Source organism: Odontesthes bonariensis, chromosome 10 (assembly GCF_027942865.1).
Source record: "Odontesthes bonariensis isolate fOdoBon6 chromosome 10, fOdoBon6.hap1, whole genome shotgun sequence".
NCBI classification, from domain to species: Eukaryota; Metazoa; Chordata; class Actinopteri; order Atheriniformes; family Atherinopsidae; genus Odontesthes; species Odontesthes bonariensis.
In genome coordinates this window covers 33,962,765-33,979,947 of record NC_134515.1, presented here as the reverse complement: position 1 = coordinate 33,979,947, position 17,183 = coordinate 33,962,765, and the positions used below count along the sequence as shown (strand labels likewise).

The 17,183-nt window shown below is 40.0% G+C and overlaps 2 protein-coding genes across 3 annotated transcripts in view; both read right to left on the bottom strand.

Moving 5' to 3' along the window:
• pkig (protein kinase (cAMP-dependent, catalytic) inhibitor gamma) overlaps positions 1-9,619 on the bottom strand; it is a 32,341-nt gene extending 22,722 nt beyond the window's left edge. Inside the window, exon 1 of the mRNA XM_075475336.1 lies at positions 9,364-9,619. The gene's annotated coding sequence lies outside the window, so the exon portion shown is untranslated. The remainder of the gene's footprint in view (positions 1-9,363) is intronic.
• Positions 9,620-12,412: 2,793 nt separating this feature from the next.
• LOC142390396 (uncharacterized) lies at positions 12,413-16,905 on the bottom strand. Of its 2 annotated transcripts, none has more exons than XM_075475816.1 (3): positions 16,792-16,905; positions 15,901-16,016; positions 12,413-15,015 (listed from the first exon to the last, which is right to left on the bottom strand). In XM_075475816.1, the coding sequence occupies exon 3, from the start codon at positions 14,851-14,853 to the stop codon at positions 13,267-13,269; it is 1,587 nt and encodes a 528-aa protein (XP_075331931.1). In that variant the 5' UTR covers positions 14,854-15,015; positions 15,901-16,016; positions 16,792-16,905; the 3' UTR covers positions 12,413-13,266. The 2 variants fall into 2 exon arrangements, with proteins under 2 accessions (XP_075331931.1, XP_075331930.1); XM_075475815.1 differs by having other exon boundaries at positions 16,797-16,905.
• Between the last annotated feature and the right edge of the window lie 278 nt (positions 16,906-17,183).

Here is a 17,183-nt window from a genome sequence, read left to right as displayed (position 1 = left end):
CAATGCCTATAATCTATTAAGTCCTGGGTGGTGCTCTGGGTCAAACAAAAAAAGGGCCTCCAGTCATTGAATCAACTGGCTGAACAAGGAAAAATATGTGTTTGTAGCACAAGCCTTACAAACAATGTCATTCACCATGAACAAGAAATAAATTAAGCAGAACTGGGTCTTATCATTTTACTGCCTATCCATTTTTAATGGCCACAAATCAGGTAAAGCGGAGCAGACACCCAGCACAAAATAGCATTTACTGTGCAGTCTGAGAAGAAATGAAAAGCAAACATTAAAGTGATACTCCACCCAAAACCTCTCTTCTGAGTCGGACACATGCAATCCCTCCTGGCGGGAGAATATGGATTCTGAGAGCAAGCGCTGTGGTCAGTGCGTTTCCATTGTGGTTACTGTACTGTGTGCTTTAGTTGGGAAAAAAAAAAACACACACATCCAAATTACCAGTGTGCTCAGTGAGTCTCCAACACTGGCATCTTTGTCCACATATAGGAAAGGATGTTGCGACCCTGTCAGGAGATGCCCGTGTTTATTTCACCGCCTGAAACACAGTTGGTTTGTCCCAATTCTAAAGAACGGGAGCTGCTCTCTGTAAAGTAAGAAGCTACCCTTTGACCACACGGGAGAAAGTAATTTATAAAAACAAAACAAGAAATATCTTGGAGTACTTGTATTACTTAAAAAAATATATATTCATATATGCAATTTATATTTCTAAGCAAACAAACACACTCCTTTAGAGCTTTTATTCAGCCGTCCACCTATCATTTTACAGTTATGCCTCATTTTTAGTGTTCTGTGACACGATTTGTAGGGGCCCCAGCCATTTCCAGCAAAACATTAAAACCCATGGCACAAAACAGGCCCATTGCCAAACCAGTTGGAGACTAGCTGGTGAACATTGGGAACATTTTGCAGCTGCACTATGAGAAATTACCCTCAGGAACTGATGGATACCAAATTGGAAAAGTCTGAAGTGTGAACATTGGACTCATATTTATAACTATAAATGCTGCTTGGTAAAGATAGAAGTGGGTGATCGGTCACCATCTTGTGACCTCATCACGGACGCTCTAAATTTGGCATGCGATATGCTTTTTTGGAAAAGTCCTACAGACTGGGTCACTGTGATGCAATAGGTCAGTATTTTTATAGAAAGTTCAGTTGCTGCTAACCAGATACCCCCATTGCACCCTGTCTTGCGTTTCTGTTAAGCATATTTAATAATATGAACAGCAAAGCCATGTTAAATAGCCTTAATTAGTGAGGTCATGTGCCTGTGTGCACTGGATGCTTCTGTGAGCATGTGCAGAATAAACGGTCTCTGTTCTTCCCAGACCAAAGAGAGGTGATGGTGGTCGGTCTATTCTCTCCCGTGAACATAGCTACTAGCAAAGGCTAGCTTACCACTTTGGCGACTGAGATAGCAGTAAGACGAAGAAGAAATGTATAATCCTCCAGTTTCCATATCTCCAGGCTGGTCAGGTTGCTGCTGCAGTGCTGCCTGAAGTTTTTCATCTGTCCCTCCTGCAAAGACTGGACTCCTAACTTACAGTATTGTTGGAATGGAGCTGATGCTGGCAGTCATGGTTTTGCCCCTTGTGACATCCTCCACTTGAGGGCGATGCTGATACTTAAAAGTTATCTCTGTCAAATAACAAGCAGAATTGAATACTAAATCTTGCCCTATGTGTCGGGAGCTGCGACCATTTATCCATTTATTTGGCTGATGGACTAATGGGTTCGATCAGAACTTAGGTGCTCAGTGCTCACAGAGGCAAAAAACACAACAGGGATGAATGTTCGGTTTCTGCCCTCGGTCTTGGTGAAACGGTTGACTGCCATCACCAGCTACAGTGCAATGTGAGAGTTCATCCATGCAGATGCAGCTGAAGCTAAATGGTAATAGTGGACTCCCAAAGCATCGAAATGGCAACTCATTTGTACACACAGAATAGCGTGGTGCACAAAAAGTTCAGCCTTTAAAGTGACTGAATGCTTTGTGTCAAGGCAAACACAGACATGTTTGTGAATCAAAAGATTGCAATGTGATTTTTTGGAAAGATTCCTCATCCCTACCAACAGCTTTGTCATATTAGCTTAAAGTGATAGTTCGCCTCTTTTGACATGAAGCTGTATGGCATCCCATACTAGCAATATCGTTTATGAACATTTTCTTACCCCCCGCTTCGTCCTGTGAGCCGAGTTCCAGCCTCGTTTTGGCGATGATGAAGGTAGTCCGGCTAGTTGGCTGGGGTGTAAAAAATAAAGCGTTTTGCTTCTCAAAACAATATGTGTTCAAAAGAGCAATACATTTTTCTCACAAAATCGTTCGTCCAGAAAAAGTCAGACCTCACAATCGCTTGGCGCCATTTTTTCTCCCTTCGTATCACTGCGTGCTGTGTAGACCGTGCAGACCGAAGTGCAGACCAAGCAGTCTCCTGCTTCCGAGCAGTAAACACCGTAACAGGCGCTAGTATGGGATGTCATACAGCTTCATGTCAAAAGAGGCAAACTATCCCTTTAAACGATGATGACATGTGAATGTTATTCCCACACACCGAGCTTAAGCTGTCCTTGGGGGAACAAAAATTATTTTCTTTAAAAAAAAAATAAATAAATAAACTGGTCAAAGATCACCAGAAGAGATTTCACTGTGGCCATTTATCGTTTTTCATTTTTAGGCCACAAACCATCATCTACAATCTTTCCATCAACATGCTCAAAAATTTGAATGTCAATCAGTAATTTGATTCATCGTGTTGTTGACCACAAGGACAGAAATTCCAATCATAAGCACCCTGATCGTAACCATATGTTACATTAACAGTAGTTTATGTGTGGGAAATGGATGAATGAAATGAATCAATCACATCAGGTAGAACTAATTCAATTTAAAAAAAAAAAAAATATATATATATATATATATATATATATATATATATATATATATTTTGTAAATTAAATGTGGAACAAGTTACAAACTAAGACAGGAGCTTTGTTTTTTTATGCTATACAGCAGAATGATTTTTCCATCTGTCACATGACAGATAAGGCCAGGGTGATGGCACCGATTTTCTCCTTATTAGGAGATCAGAGAGCTGAAACAGAAATGCTTACAGGTCTATGCAAAAGGCAAAGGAGTCAAGACAGTTGAACTGACAAATCCCCGTCATCAAAAATATGATAGACCACGACCAGCGAGTGCTTCATAATAATGGACTCGGATACAGGCTGATGTTTTCTTATCCCTGGTAGAGCATCTGAAATACGATCAATTCTAAAGTAAAATCTACAAGGTCTTTGAACCAATTCCAAGAATGGATTGCTATATTTAGCTAGAGCATGTCATGTTCTATCCTTAAAGCAGAAAAAAAAAGACCCTGAATGTGGCTGCTTTAGATTCCCATTTAAGGACAGAATTCTCCAACGATGAGTGACATAATCCATCCACTCTAGGGCACGCTGAGGAAACTGGCTTAACCTTCAGTCAGACCACACTGGGAAACAGACAAAGCTGTGTAGCAGGAAGACGATCTGATGGCTGCTCATGAAGGAACAACTGACAGCAACAACCACAGATTAAACTGCCCACCTTGCTGTATGCAGCCTCAACATAATCATGTTATTGTTGGCAGCCTTCAGCAAATATGAATTGTAATTACTGATGGAGTTACAAGAAGAGAATAGTTGGTAAGAGTGCTGGTCATGCATCACTGCAGATAATCATAACTGTCCTGATATGACCCGATTACTCACGATCTAACCGCCTTCTGAAAAACCGGCGTCACAGATTAGAAGATGCATAATGCACAAAGGGCCCCAAGGATAAGCCTTCATAGCTGCCAAATCATCAGCATGTGTAATCTTGTTGGGAAATGGTCAGCTTGTTTCTTCCGTCTTCCTCCTTTTGAGCTGGCGAGTGTGATGGAAGCCCGGGAGAGAAGGCTCTGCAGGGTTCTGTCCAAGGTCGGCAGGGCACGTGTTCCTCTGTAGTAGAAGGGTCTGTTCTGGCTGCTCTCCAGCCCCCCATTGACCATTTTTGACAGATAACAGGCCATGTTTGGTAAGCTGGTACAAAGAGCTGCTCCAAAGAAAGCCACATCTGACATCAAATAGAACAGACTGTGCAGAATTTAATCTTAAATTCATCAGGTGGCCTAATCCCCTGTTATGTGATCTTTGTGCATAAAGGGAGACAACATTGTCCAGTAAATATACTCATTTTGCCCAAGAATGACACTGCAAAACATGCTGAAGAATAAATACGCTTTTCAGTCTAGCTGTGCCAATATTTTGATTAGAATTTAAATGTCTATTTTGTTATTAGCAAGGTGAACATTCTCAAAACTATGTGATAGTGTCTGTTTTTCTGTTTTATTCTTTATTTTTGTTTGATTTATTGATATCGTACATAGTTCTGGCTTACTTGTTGCAGCGGGGGGGGGGGGGTCTTAATTTACGATGCACAGTGTATGACGCACATACAGCGTCACCGCACCTTTCTGCCCAGAACTTGGGAAGTGTGTGTGATGGTAAGATGTGTTGGGATGCTCGCTGTCATTAAATTAAGCTTGTGTGTTTAAAAGTTGTTTGTTTAGTTGAAAACGTCCTGTAAATGTAGCGTAAGGTTGTCGTTAATGTTTTGGTGTGTTTTAATCGTTATAAAAATGTTGTTTTTATTTGTTTGGTCCGAGTTGGACCTCATTTGCATATTTTCTGACCCGTTGCAGTTGCTGAGGGAGAGCTTGTGCCCGTGTGTCTGCTCACTGTGTCCCCCTGGTCTAATAGGTTTGTCATTGCATTTGTCATTAAATTGTTAAAGCTGTTCATTTTATAATTAATTGTATATGGTCTGCATTGGAGGGATATTCACAGTATGAGTGTGTTGTACATATCAACGGTGCACATAGGAAAAATATTTTTATTTGCTGTTCTTGGTCTTATGCGATAGTAAATTCGATATCTTCATGCTTTAGAATGTTAATCCACAAAATTTTTGCTTCTTTATGGTGTATTTCTTTTTTTATCATGGACCTAGAAACAGTTTCCCTGCCCTTCAAAAAAAAATAAATAAATAAAAAATTGCAAATAATTACAAAATAACACTGACCGGCAACACTTAACGTGAGCCTTAAAATGCCAAATATGTGCACATCACATTAGGGCTTTCACAACAATTGCAATCATCACGGGCAAATAAATTCACAACAACAAGATCTATAGAATCTTTAGTTAAACTACAATAATTGCACATTTTGTTTTATTGTTTAGCAAATTAATTACACTCAAAACATGAGTGTGGAGAGGTATCAAGTATAACTCTACTGCAGTATATAAAGGAGAATAATACTGAACAAGTGAACTACAAACAGAAGATGGAGAGGCCTAATCATCAGGGAACAATAGCATACACATGTTGGAGTAAATGTTCTCAACTACCCTGCCATGAAGTGGGCCACTTTCTTCCTCATTTTGATGTGAACTACCAATGTCAACTTTTCTCATCTTGCTCATTGTTTCACACAGAACCGACTTAATCCCCGGCTCCCTCTCGCTTTTTTTGGTGCCACCTAACTAGGGCTGGGCGAGTTGACTCGTTATTATCGTGTTAACGCGTTGTATTTAATGCCGATAATTATTTTATTGCGCATTAACACAGGTTTTTTTTTTTTTAATTTTAAATTTTAAAAAAATAATTTGGGGGAGGGGGGGCTTTTGTGCCTTTAATGGATAGGAAAGTTCAGAGAGACAGAAAGCAGGGGGCAGAGAGAGGGGGACGTGAAGGGCCTGCTGCGGAACCGGAAAAGAAAGTAATCTGCGGATCCACCAAACATGGAGAGGGGTACAGAACCTTTACTCGGCCATTTTCATTTTAAAGTTCTTCCAGATGGCGACAGAACCAAAGTCATCTGTAAACACTGCCAAGTTGAATTGTCTTCTCACCGTAGTAGTTCCAGTCTAGAATATTACTTAAAGGCAAAACACACAACTGATACCAGCAAGTCATTCAAGGAAACAGACAGTGGAGCGAGGCTTCTACATAAAAACTACAGAAAGATGCTGATGTTAAAAGTGTGTTTGCACATCAAATGTTATGGCACTTTCATTCATATGGCAGCACATTTAAAATAAAACCAAATGCTAAAAGCTATACACTACTTTTGAATTCATTTTTGGATTTTGCATACAAATGGGATTAATCAGGGAAATCATGTGCTTAATTAGATTAAAAATTTTAAATCGTTGCCCAGCCCTAGACCTAACATGTAATCAGACGACAGAAAAAAGCTCCAATCCAACACCACCAAATTTTGACTTTAACAACACAACTAATGGGGCTTTTCCATGACATGGCTGATACTCCATGGTGACGGGAAACCCTGCAGCGAGCCGATTGGTCAGACAGACTCATCACATGTAGGCGTAAACAACTCTCTGCAGCGGCCGGCACACAGCAACACACTTTCCTTCCCCACGAAGGCCTTTGAAAGTCAGTTTACCGCATAAATCACATCTCATTTGTTTATCTCATCTGTGCACACGGATTGCATGTTGTGTTCATGACTAATAAATACATGAGCATGTTTATAGGCGCTTAGTCGTTGTGGTCTCTCCCAAAACATATTGAAACCCTTCGGAACTATAAGCCTGTCCCAAACTACTCCCTACTCATACATGCTCTTCACTTGGAAGTCGCTTTCGATAAAAGCTTCTGTTAAAATCAGTGGAATGTAAGAAAACACACAGAGCAAAGTTGTGTGTCTCGACTGTGACTCACACACACTGCGATGATAAATGGCAGATCGAACCCGGAGTGAGGGAATTCTGAAAACTAAGCATGAACGAACCGTGACGAGTCCAATTGTAACCTATAATGGAAAAACGTCATAAGACCTCAATGTGACACTCCCGTTTATAGGATAGCGAAGCACAACTCACTCTCTCATCTCTCATGTAATCCACAGGATGATGGCTGAAAATGTGGCTGACCAGATTAGGAGCATTGTCCCAGTGAGGTAAATGTTGAACCTTCCACTTCTTACAAATCCAATAAGCTCCCACGACGCTGTGGTAAATTTCTTAAGGTGTGGGCGGAGCACCCCCTCCCTCATTTACCATCTCCTCCAACTGGATAATATCCAGTGTAACACAAGCTTGTGACTGTAGGCTAATTTTTTTTTGCCTAATTTCAGCCACCTCGTCTCCTCACTCCTCCTGCCGTGACCTAGAAATGTATCACAGCCAAACAATTTGATGATAACTCTCCATTCTAAAAAAAATGACCTGTAGAAGAGAAGGTCGAGGAGAGAGGAGTCGGAGCCACAAATGCTTCTTAATCCTCCACTGTGACCAGAAACAAATATCCACTTTGTTTTTATTTTATTTTATGTAAAGCACTTTGAATTGTTTGTACATGAAATGTGCTAAAAAATAAATTTGATTTGATACAAACACATTTAACGCTCATGTGACAGACGCAATGTTAAAAAGCGAAAGGCTGCAGCTAAAGGAGCGGTGACATAGCTGTGTTTTGTTCAACTGACAGGAGTTTGAAACGATGCTCTGAAACGAGGACGTCTCGTGCTGCTGAATGCCCGTCACCTAAACTCCCGTCTCCTTGAGTGTGTCCTCGACTCCTCTGCTCACATCTCTGCAGGGAGGAACTAAGACGTGAGGAGAGAAGTGCGGGGAGGAATAAAGTTTGTGCAGTTTGGGAAATGGGATGTTTAGGTAGGCGTTTGCTGTTTAATCTTCTCTTGTTCCCTCATATTAGGATGCAATACCTCCTCCTAGTATGTTGGAGCTGGGTTATTTACATCATCATCATGTGCCTACAATTAATAGCTTTAGCTTTTTTCATTATACGGTTACAACAGCACATATTTCCACTCTTTCAGTTTACTTCAACTTCTCCCTCTCTGACAGACTGTTCGCCTTCCCGTTTGACAACAGTGCAAAACTGTATTATTTCAACTGTGTCACGAGGGCTTGGTCGTATTAAAGGATAAGACCGGTTTTTTGACATTGGGCCCTTGATTTCACATTATAACATGATGTTCTACTCACCCCTGCTTGTTGTTGGTCATTTGGAGCTGTTCCGAAGATATTCGAGAGGCGTCTGCCTGCTCTCTTGAGATATTCGGCCATGAAACGGTTTCCTATGGGCAAGTTTATACAGGCACAAAATATGCTGTTTATAATTTATTAATTACTCTACACTAGCACTGATAACGTGGAGGTGCGTCGCTTACTTAAAAAAATCCGGGTTACTGTAATTTTGAATTTTTGTCGTAAAGTGGGTGTTACTGACGTCATCGTCGTGCTACTACCACAGACAGCCCACAGACCTGCTGCCTATTTATTCATTCGGCTAAAATTCAAAATTAGTAACCCGGATTTTTTTAAGTAAGCGACGCACCTCCACGTTATCAGTGCTAGTGTACAGTAATTAATAAATTATAAACAGCATAGTTTGTGCCTGTATAAACTTGCCCATAGGAAACCGTTTCATGGCCGAATATCTCAAGAGAGCAGCCAGACGCCTCTCGAATATCTTCTGAACAGCTCCAAATGACCAACAACAAGCAGGGGTGAGTAGAACATCATGTTATAATGTGAAATCAAGGGCCCAATGTCAAAAAACCGGTCTTATCCTTTAAGATAGAACACTGTCCATGCACCATGGAAGGCCTGGCATGTTTTCTGATTCATTCAGCAGAGACATCTCTGCATCCAACTGCTGCCACCACTCATCACTCTCATGCTATTTCAGTGAGTTCTGAAATACTAAAGAAGCCAAGTTGATTTTTGTTTAGGGGAGAGGGGAGAGGGGAGGGGGAGGGGGGCACTGATGGAGAAGAATAAGCGTAGCTGGAGTGAGGAGAGAGCAGCCCAGGCAGTCATTAGCTGCACTGACTGCAGCAGCTAAGATGTGGGAGGGCCAGGCATGCCAGCCCTTTCAACTGAACACATCCAACGCACATAAGCGGATAAAGCGGCGCATACAAGTGAATGTCTGACACACTCCGCAGAAAAGTAATCTAAATATCATCCAGATCTGAAACCAACGAGAAGCAGGCGTTCATTCAAGCCACGTACATGCAATGTTTGCCAAGTGGTTAGCGAAGAAATGTGTCTTGTCTTGTGTTTAAACGCTGGGCCGACTGGGAAAATGCCTTTTTCTAAAACCAAGTGTAAGCACCCGCTTCGTGACTCTGCAGCTCCCTGCGGCTGGTCACTTCAAACGGAAACTGCCCGACCATTTTATCAGCTTAAACCCACCCCCCCAAAAATATCTATTCCAGCAGCCTAAATGTCCGTAACATCGACCACAAAAAGAGCACCACTAACCTTGGTCGGTTCGCCTCCTCTTATCCACTTGTTACAATAGAAATTTAACACCATGGATCTCCAGTTAAGTTTCCTGGCAGCCGGACAGAACTGCAGCACGCCGAACTGGACCGAAGCTGAAGCGGGTTAGGTGGGAGTCAAAGAATGGACCTCTGGTAGGTAAAGCGGTGTCAGAAGCCTGCCCGTACTTCTCAAGGTACCGTCGGCCAACAACGGGAAAAGGTTGTGTCTTAAAACAGCTGTTTTCCAAAATGGAGTTTGTCGTGTCTGAGCCAATCCGCGCGAGCCTGAGGGGGCTCCCGCTCCTCCTGTGGGCTGGAACCAAATCCACGCGCTGCTCTCCGAAGATGAAACACGCACAGAGGGTGATCCTTTGTTAGCTTTCATGTCTCTGCGGCTTTGCTTTAAGCTCGCATCAAACCACCAGGCAACCACTGAGGTGGGATGCGCAAGTAGGGAGACCACCATATATTTGTTTGTTCAACTTTTCATGCTGCAAATGGAGAAATGACGATGTCACCTATCTACTTTATGACCCGCCATCCACACACCTAAGTGAATCAGCCCTACAAAAAAAGTATTTTTTTTATATATATATTTCACAGAGATTATTCTAATACTCAGCTTTTGTTAACGAGGTGGGTTCTTAATTACGGAAGCTTATTGCATTTACTTGATACATTTTTTTTTTGGTTTGTTTTACTGAGTAATTATTTGTGTTTTTCTGAGTAATTTCTTTTTTTGTCTGTTTTTCAGAATAATTATTTCTGTTTTTCTGACTAATTAATTTTTTTTCTGTTTTTTGGAATAATTATTTCTGTTTTTCTGAGTAATTTATTTTTTGTCTGTTTTTTGGAATAATTATTTCTGTTTTTCAGAGTAATTTATTTTTGGCTGTTTTTTGGAATAATTATTTCTGTTTTTCAGAGTAATTTTTTTTCTTCTGTTTTTCGTGGTAATTTTTTTCCCCCTGTTTTTCGGGGTAATTTTTTTTGTCTGTTTTTTGGAATAATTTTTTCTGTTTTTCTGAGTAATTTTCTTTTTCTGTTTTTCTGAGTAAATTTTTTCCTGATTTTCTGAATAATTTTTTTTTTTCTGTTTTTCGGACTAATTTTTTTCCTGAGTTTACAGAGCATTTGAAGATCCATTCATTCATTGAGAGCTCGACTTCATGGTTACAAACATGACCGACTTGTTCAGTTTAATCAAGTTTTACTTTGATCTGGGTTTAAGACACTGGGAGATAGTCCTGTCTTTAAGTCATATAGATGGTATTATCATTAGTTTGTCGACTCTACGCAGGCACCTGAGTACTTTGCGGCTGTTCAGAAGGAAAGCCCATTCAGATCTGCTAGACATAGCAGTTTTTCTCCAGGATCAGTTGGACAGATACAGTATGCTCCATGGATACAGGATGATGCATTTGAAATGCATTCAGGCTGGCTACGTGGTGACTCAAGAGACGATCAGGAGACTGCTGAAAATATTGGATCCGCATGGTGTGGAGCTGAGGCGCCGGAATCGCCTTCGGAGGCGTATGTACCAGAATCCAGGCCCAAACTTTTTGTGGCATGTAGACTCCTATGATAAACTCAAACCGTACGGGATCTGCATCAATGGCGCAATAGATGGATTTTCACGAATGGTGATTTGGCTGCATGCTTACTCTACAAACAGTGATCCCAAGATAATCGCGCACTACTTCATTGATGAGGTGTCATCAAGGAATGGAACTGCTGCCCGAATTCGTTCGGACCTCGGAACCGAGAACTGTTACGTTGAACAAATGCAGATGTTCTTGAGGCACGATCATCTGGACAACTTTTCGCACAGATGTTATCTGTATGGATCGAGCAATCACAACCAAAGAATAGAGAACTGGTGGGGCTTTTTAAGGCGGCAACACGCACAGTTCTGGATGAACCTGTTCCAAGATCTAAAAGACTCAGACTCCTTTTCTGGTGACTTTCTGGACAAAAGTCTCATTCAGTTCACATGTCTTGAAATAATAGAGGTAAGAACTGGAATACATTTATGTTGTTTCTTGTGACACCTGATTAGTGGTTCAAGAATTCAGATGTTTTACTTCTCCAAAAGCAGTAGTACTGCCCCGTGTAGTGGGTTATTTTAGTGTGGTACTAATATCATAGGCCTACTGATATTAAGTGAAGTGCTCACTCCATGTAGGTTACATTCAAAACAAAGGACAGTATTATCAGCAGTATATATTCAAAGTATGAAAAAAAAGATAATTGCATGAGACAGTTTACTACAACTGCAGATGTTTAAGTTGGAGCTGATTTGAATTACATTACTGGCTAGTTTAATGCAATATAATATTTACTGCAGTTGGTATAGCAAATGTGTGAACTGATTTTCTTACTGTCTATTTTTATTTACTTATATTTAGAGAGAACTGCAGGAGGTTGTTCACCTCTGGAACACTCACAGGATTCGCCCATGCAGGAATGCTGTGTCTCCAGGTGGGCGCCCAGTGATGATGTACACCCTACCTCAACTTTTTGGTGCCAGAGAGTACCTGAAAGAGGTATCCCAGCAAAAGATAGACGCCTGCAGAGAGGAATGCCTTCAGAGAGGACCGTATCCCTGTGATGATGCAGTGTTTGATATTTGCTGCCTTGCCATGGCAGAAAACAGTCTTCATCCATCCACCTCTCCAGAGGAAGCCATTGAGCTTTACATGTTCTTACGTGTTTACATAAGAGCTCAAATTTAATGATCACATCCTGCTGGACCTACTGGATCAAATGACTGAATCTAAGCCTTCACATGAGGGTAGAAATTCTTATGGACCATACATTGCACATTTCTGTTTCTCTCATTAATTTACTGTATGTCATTTGCAGCCAAACAATTACATGTAACAAAATTTGGTGAATATGTATGTATCTAAAATTAGTTGGGGATTATCATGTCATCTCTCAAACAAATAAACAGATTAACTATTCTTATGTATTTGAATGAAATGTCACTCTATAAATTTATGTTGAAATGCAGTTGTCATTAAACTTTCAGCAAATGAAGCATATGATTATCTTTTATTAGGGCATGCATCTTTCCTTGAGTTTACAAACAGTTGTTAACTTCAACATTTCACAATACAAGCACCCCATAACAAAAGGAACATGTCCAATTTTAAGATTGTGGTCTCACAGAGCAGGACTCCTGAACTACATGACCCAAGACACAATCTGTATGAAGACAGTTGTACAAAACAAGTGTAAAAAAACACACCTCAACTTGCTACAAGTAGATTCACAAACACTGTCAGTATTAACATCTGACATGAGGTAGAGGTTGAAATTCTATTATGATTTAACAGTGAAAACATAACAAAAGTATATCTAATGTTCAAACATTTTCATCCTTGACTGATAACAAAAGTGTCTTAAATCAAAGTAAATTCAGCCCCTGAGGTAGTCACATATTCTCTTTATAGAAGCTCTCATAACAAAAAATGTCTCAGTAAGTCTGTGTAAGTTATTGTTCCTTGATATAATAAAACCAACATCATGAACTGTAATAAAAATAATTTTGCACTAATCACACAGCACCTGAGCTAATCACATTTTCTCCTTACATTATCTATCCCACATTCACACAGTCTAAACCTACATCGCTGCCACTGATGGAGAAGAGAAAAATGTGTATGTGTTCATAAGTCACTTAGCCGCTCTTATGCAATGTCCATTGCATAAATGTTGCTGGACAGTATAGCCTCCATTTCAGCTCGAAGCTCAGGATAGCTGTTGTAAGTTGATGGCAGCTCCACAGTTGGGCCACAAGTATGGGCAACTGGCCGCCGCGCCAGCCCTTCCAAAGAGGTGAATGTGACTTGAATTTCTTTTACACAGATGACATCAGACCCAGTCAGAAATCTCATCAGCTTCCGGAACCTATTTCATCCAATCCCCTTATGTACTGATGTAAAAATTGCAAACTTTGGTTCTCTGCTGAAGTAGCTGGAGAAGCTGTTATCATCTTTATCACCTTTCGTGTTGTTGGTTTAATGTCCTCATACAGCTTCTTCATATCCTGTACACTGGGGAAAAACTTCCTGAGTATTGGTCCTGCAACCTCTTTAATTGCTGGATGCTGGATCATTTGCTTGTGGGCGACCTGGACAAGGACAGCTCTCAAGTTATCTTGTGTTGGTACTGTTCTTACTCCCATGCGATCCATAAGATCAAGGAGCTCTTCCTCATCATCGCCGACAACAGCCTCTTGCAAAGCAGTGGACAAGAGATCACGCTCAGACTGACTAAGATACAACATCAGGGAGTCAAAGAGTAAATCAGGTGAAACAGAGTGTTCACCAAATGTGACAGCTGCAGTAAAGGCTTGAGCCAGCCGAAATGGAAAATACCCATGGTCCTTCAGTCCCTTGGCCAATATCCTGCCAACAGACTTCCATTCCTCCTCTTGCCATTTTGGGGAGAGTGATGGCACCCTCACATCTGCACCTTCTGCTGCACAGTCTAGGAATTCTGTCCAGAAGGCAGCGTAAACATCCCTGGATACACCATCAGCATCTGCCCCCATTTCATCAATGAAGCTGTATTTCACAGAGTAAGTCATCATTGCTTCATCCTTGAATTGGGCAATCAGTTCATCTAAGAGAGTCACTCTGTGAAGTCTCACAGTCACATGCAAAAGTTCATTGGCAGGACTTGGTGGTCTAGCAGAAGCTGTCTCAGTATCAATAGGAGTTGAGGTGTAGGTGGGGGTGTTTATTTGTTCATCTTCTATTGCAAGGATTGGCTCATGTATGAGTGTATCATCAAGATCACCTAAAAACGGCCCACCTGTCAAAGGACCAAAAATGACCTCTGATGTATTACACAAAGATGTAAGATCAATAATCTGAACAGCTGCAGTAGAGACAACAGCTGACATTGTGGCAGTGCTTAGCTCATCATCTTCGACTGTGTGCATTTGATTTTCACTGTTATGTCTTTTCTGTGTCAGCTGTTCCCCTTCCATTGTGTGCGTCTCTTGTCCAGATTCTGCTGTGTTTTCATGTTGCTCATCTGTCTGTATGTCAGCTCCTTCCTCTGGGTCATCTGCACTGGTCAGGGTCTTTGTGAACAAATAAAATCTTAACAAACCCAATTTGTGTTTCTCGTAGTAGTCTCCCACACTAACATCCTCATCAAGTTGTGCTTCCTGAAAGTCAACTATATCATGACTGAACTCTTCCCACTTTCCCATTGTTGACTTTTCATTAGGGAAAAATAGTTTCTTAGCTTGTGACAGAATCTCAGTTTTCGTGGCATTCTTGTTCATGTCAAGAACTCTGGTTCCTCCACCACTGCGTTTTCTGACTTGTCTGCTGTCATGTATCCACGCTAGTTTTATTTTTCTGGTTGTCTTCCAGGCTCTCTTATTACTTTTTAGACGTATGTTTGTTGGATGCACTGTATTCTCCCCATCAAAACCTTGAACTTCTTTGTTGCTCATTGTGCCCATTTTTTTTTAAAGTTTTTTGAATAAGGACAGTCTTGTGGTATCATCTCCACCTCTTCTCTGTTTTTCCATACAGAAACGCCTTGTGGCAATCCTGTCACCATAGGCTGGAATGTAAGAGGCCATGGTTGCATCATCTATTTCTCCAATTATCGAGCTGTCAATCTGCAATAAAAACAAAAAGTATACATTAGACATGACACAGCTTAAACTACATTATCTCCAAGACTATTTACTTCTGTGCTAAATTCCAGGACAACCAATTATAAATGCCTAATGCAGATGATAACACAATGGACAGTATGAGACGGTGAAGCTGGCAATAATGTAGTGTGCTGATATAAACACTAGACATTTATTCTTTCTGCTATGTTAATGATATATCAACAGTAACTTGAAAGGGTACTTAATCCTGTTCACCTATTGTTTTAGTTTAAAGTCATGCATAAGTTTTCAAATGCAGTCAGATGGGATTAATTATCCTTTCTATTCCATATACTTACTATCATATTATGACACAAATAATTAAATACTATAAATGTTACAATGTATTAGTTTAGCATGATATATATTGAAAGTGTTGTTCTAACTGTTCTTATACCATGTACATCATCTATAATATCAAGATGTAAACATTGCATCTGAGTTGTCCAATTTTATTAATTGGTTGCACATTACCATACTGGCAAAAAATGTTAAGAATCAAGTCTTACTTTGATGGCACAGAATACTTGACTTATATTTGACACTGAAAATCTCAAATAACAGCATTTTAAAACATATCATATCAAAGCAAAATATAAAGCAGTGAATAGTTTGTATATTTATTTGTATATTTGTGTAACAGTGATGTCTCTCAATGCAGGCTGCATTGTTGGAAGGGATGCTTGACAAATGCAAATATTTGAACCTCTGGAACCACATGTGATGGTCTAAAATATATAAGTACATTTAAAATCATTTGAAGTTCAGTGAAATATAAACATATAGTTGGGGAAATCATTTTAAAAATGAATATAGCCCTGCAGGAACAAATTTTCTGTGACTTACATGATCCCGTTGCATTTTCTGAATACTCTCCTCAGGAACACCTCTGTTGCGGAGAAATATCCACAGACCATCATCATGAGGGAGGCCGGGGCTTGAGGATGAAGCCATTGCTGGCACTGCAAAAAATGTAGTAAAAAGGCAGGATCTATATAAATATTTGCATCAACAATTCACACATTTAAAACTGTCAAGACCAATTGTGTCATGATATTGTCGAATTATATGAAAGCTTAAAATAATTTTGTTTAAAATGGATGTTTCATGTCTTGTTCAATACTCTATCTGTATAGTCATTTGAAAGTCGACCTGTCATTAAGCATTTTAATGTGCTTACTCAAATGACCAGTGTCATTTTGTGATGAAAGCCTTCCCTGGTTATTCATAAACAATAATATTACTCTAATAGTACAGAAGACTAAACTCGGCATCTCAGAGTGGGCTTTTAGTATTAGTATAATAGTTATTATTATTACTACTACTCAAATAGTCAATAAAATAGTCAGTAAGCAGATGCAAAAACGTTTTACATTTTAAATCATTTTATTCACAGGCCTGTACAAATAATATGCATGCATATGTTAAATAGCCTACAAAGGAAATAGCAAAGGAGAGGGAGCCCATAAGCAAACCACAGCAACCCCAGAAACTCAAAACACTCGTCATGGTGCATCAATGGTGTCAATATATAGTGACTAGTATACTGGCAACGTTCTGTTTGTTTGCATGCTTACGTGCCCCCTGTTAAGCAACTGTTACGATTAAATGTTACTATTCTCATGTTACGTCTCTATAGTGTTGGCGTATAGGCTACTATTAGCATAACCTAACGCGATAGGCTTACATTAGACGGATAGTAAACATAACTAACTCTGTGTGTAACTAATTACATACCTTACCTTAATTGACACGGTACGGTAGAGAGTTGAAGGAAGGTATGCGCGGGCAGGAGTCCCCATAAGTTCACGACATGGTCCACGGGAGAACGGGAGTCTGTTACAGGTTGGATGTTCTCGCGGGAGTTGGAAGTATCGCGATATTTAAAAAAAAAAAATTACTCCGAAAAACAGGGGGAAACAAATTACCACGAAAAACAGAAGAAAAAAAATTACTCAGAAAAACAGAAATAATTATTCCAAAAAACAGCCAAAAATAAATTACTCTGAAAAACAGAAATAATTATTCCAAAAAACAGACAAAAAATAAATTACTCAGAAAAACAGAAATAATTATTCCAAAAAACAGAAAAAAAATAAATTAGTCAGAAAAACAGAAATAATTATTCT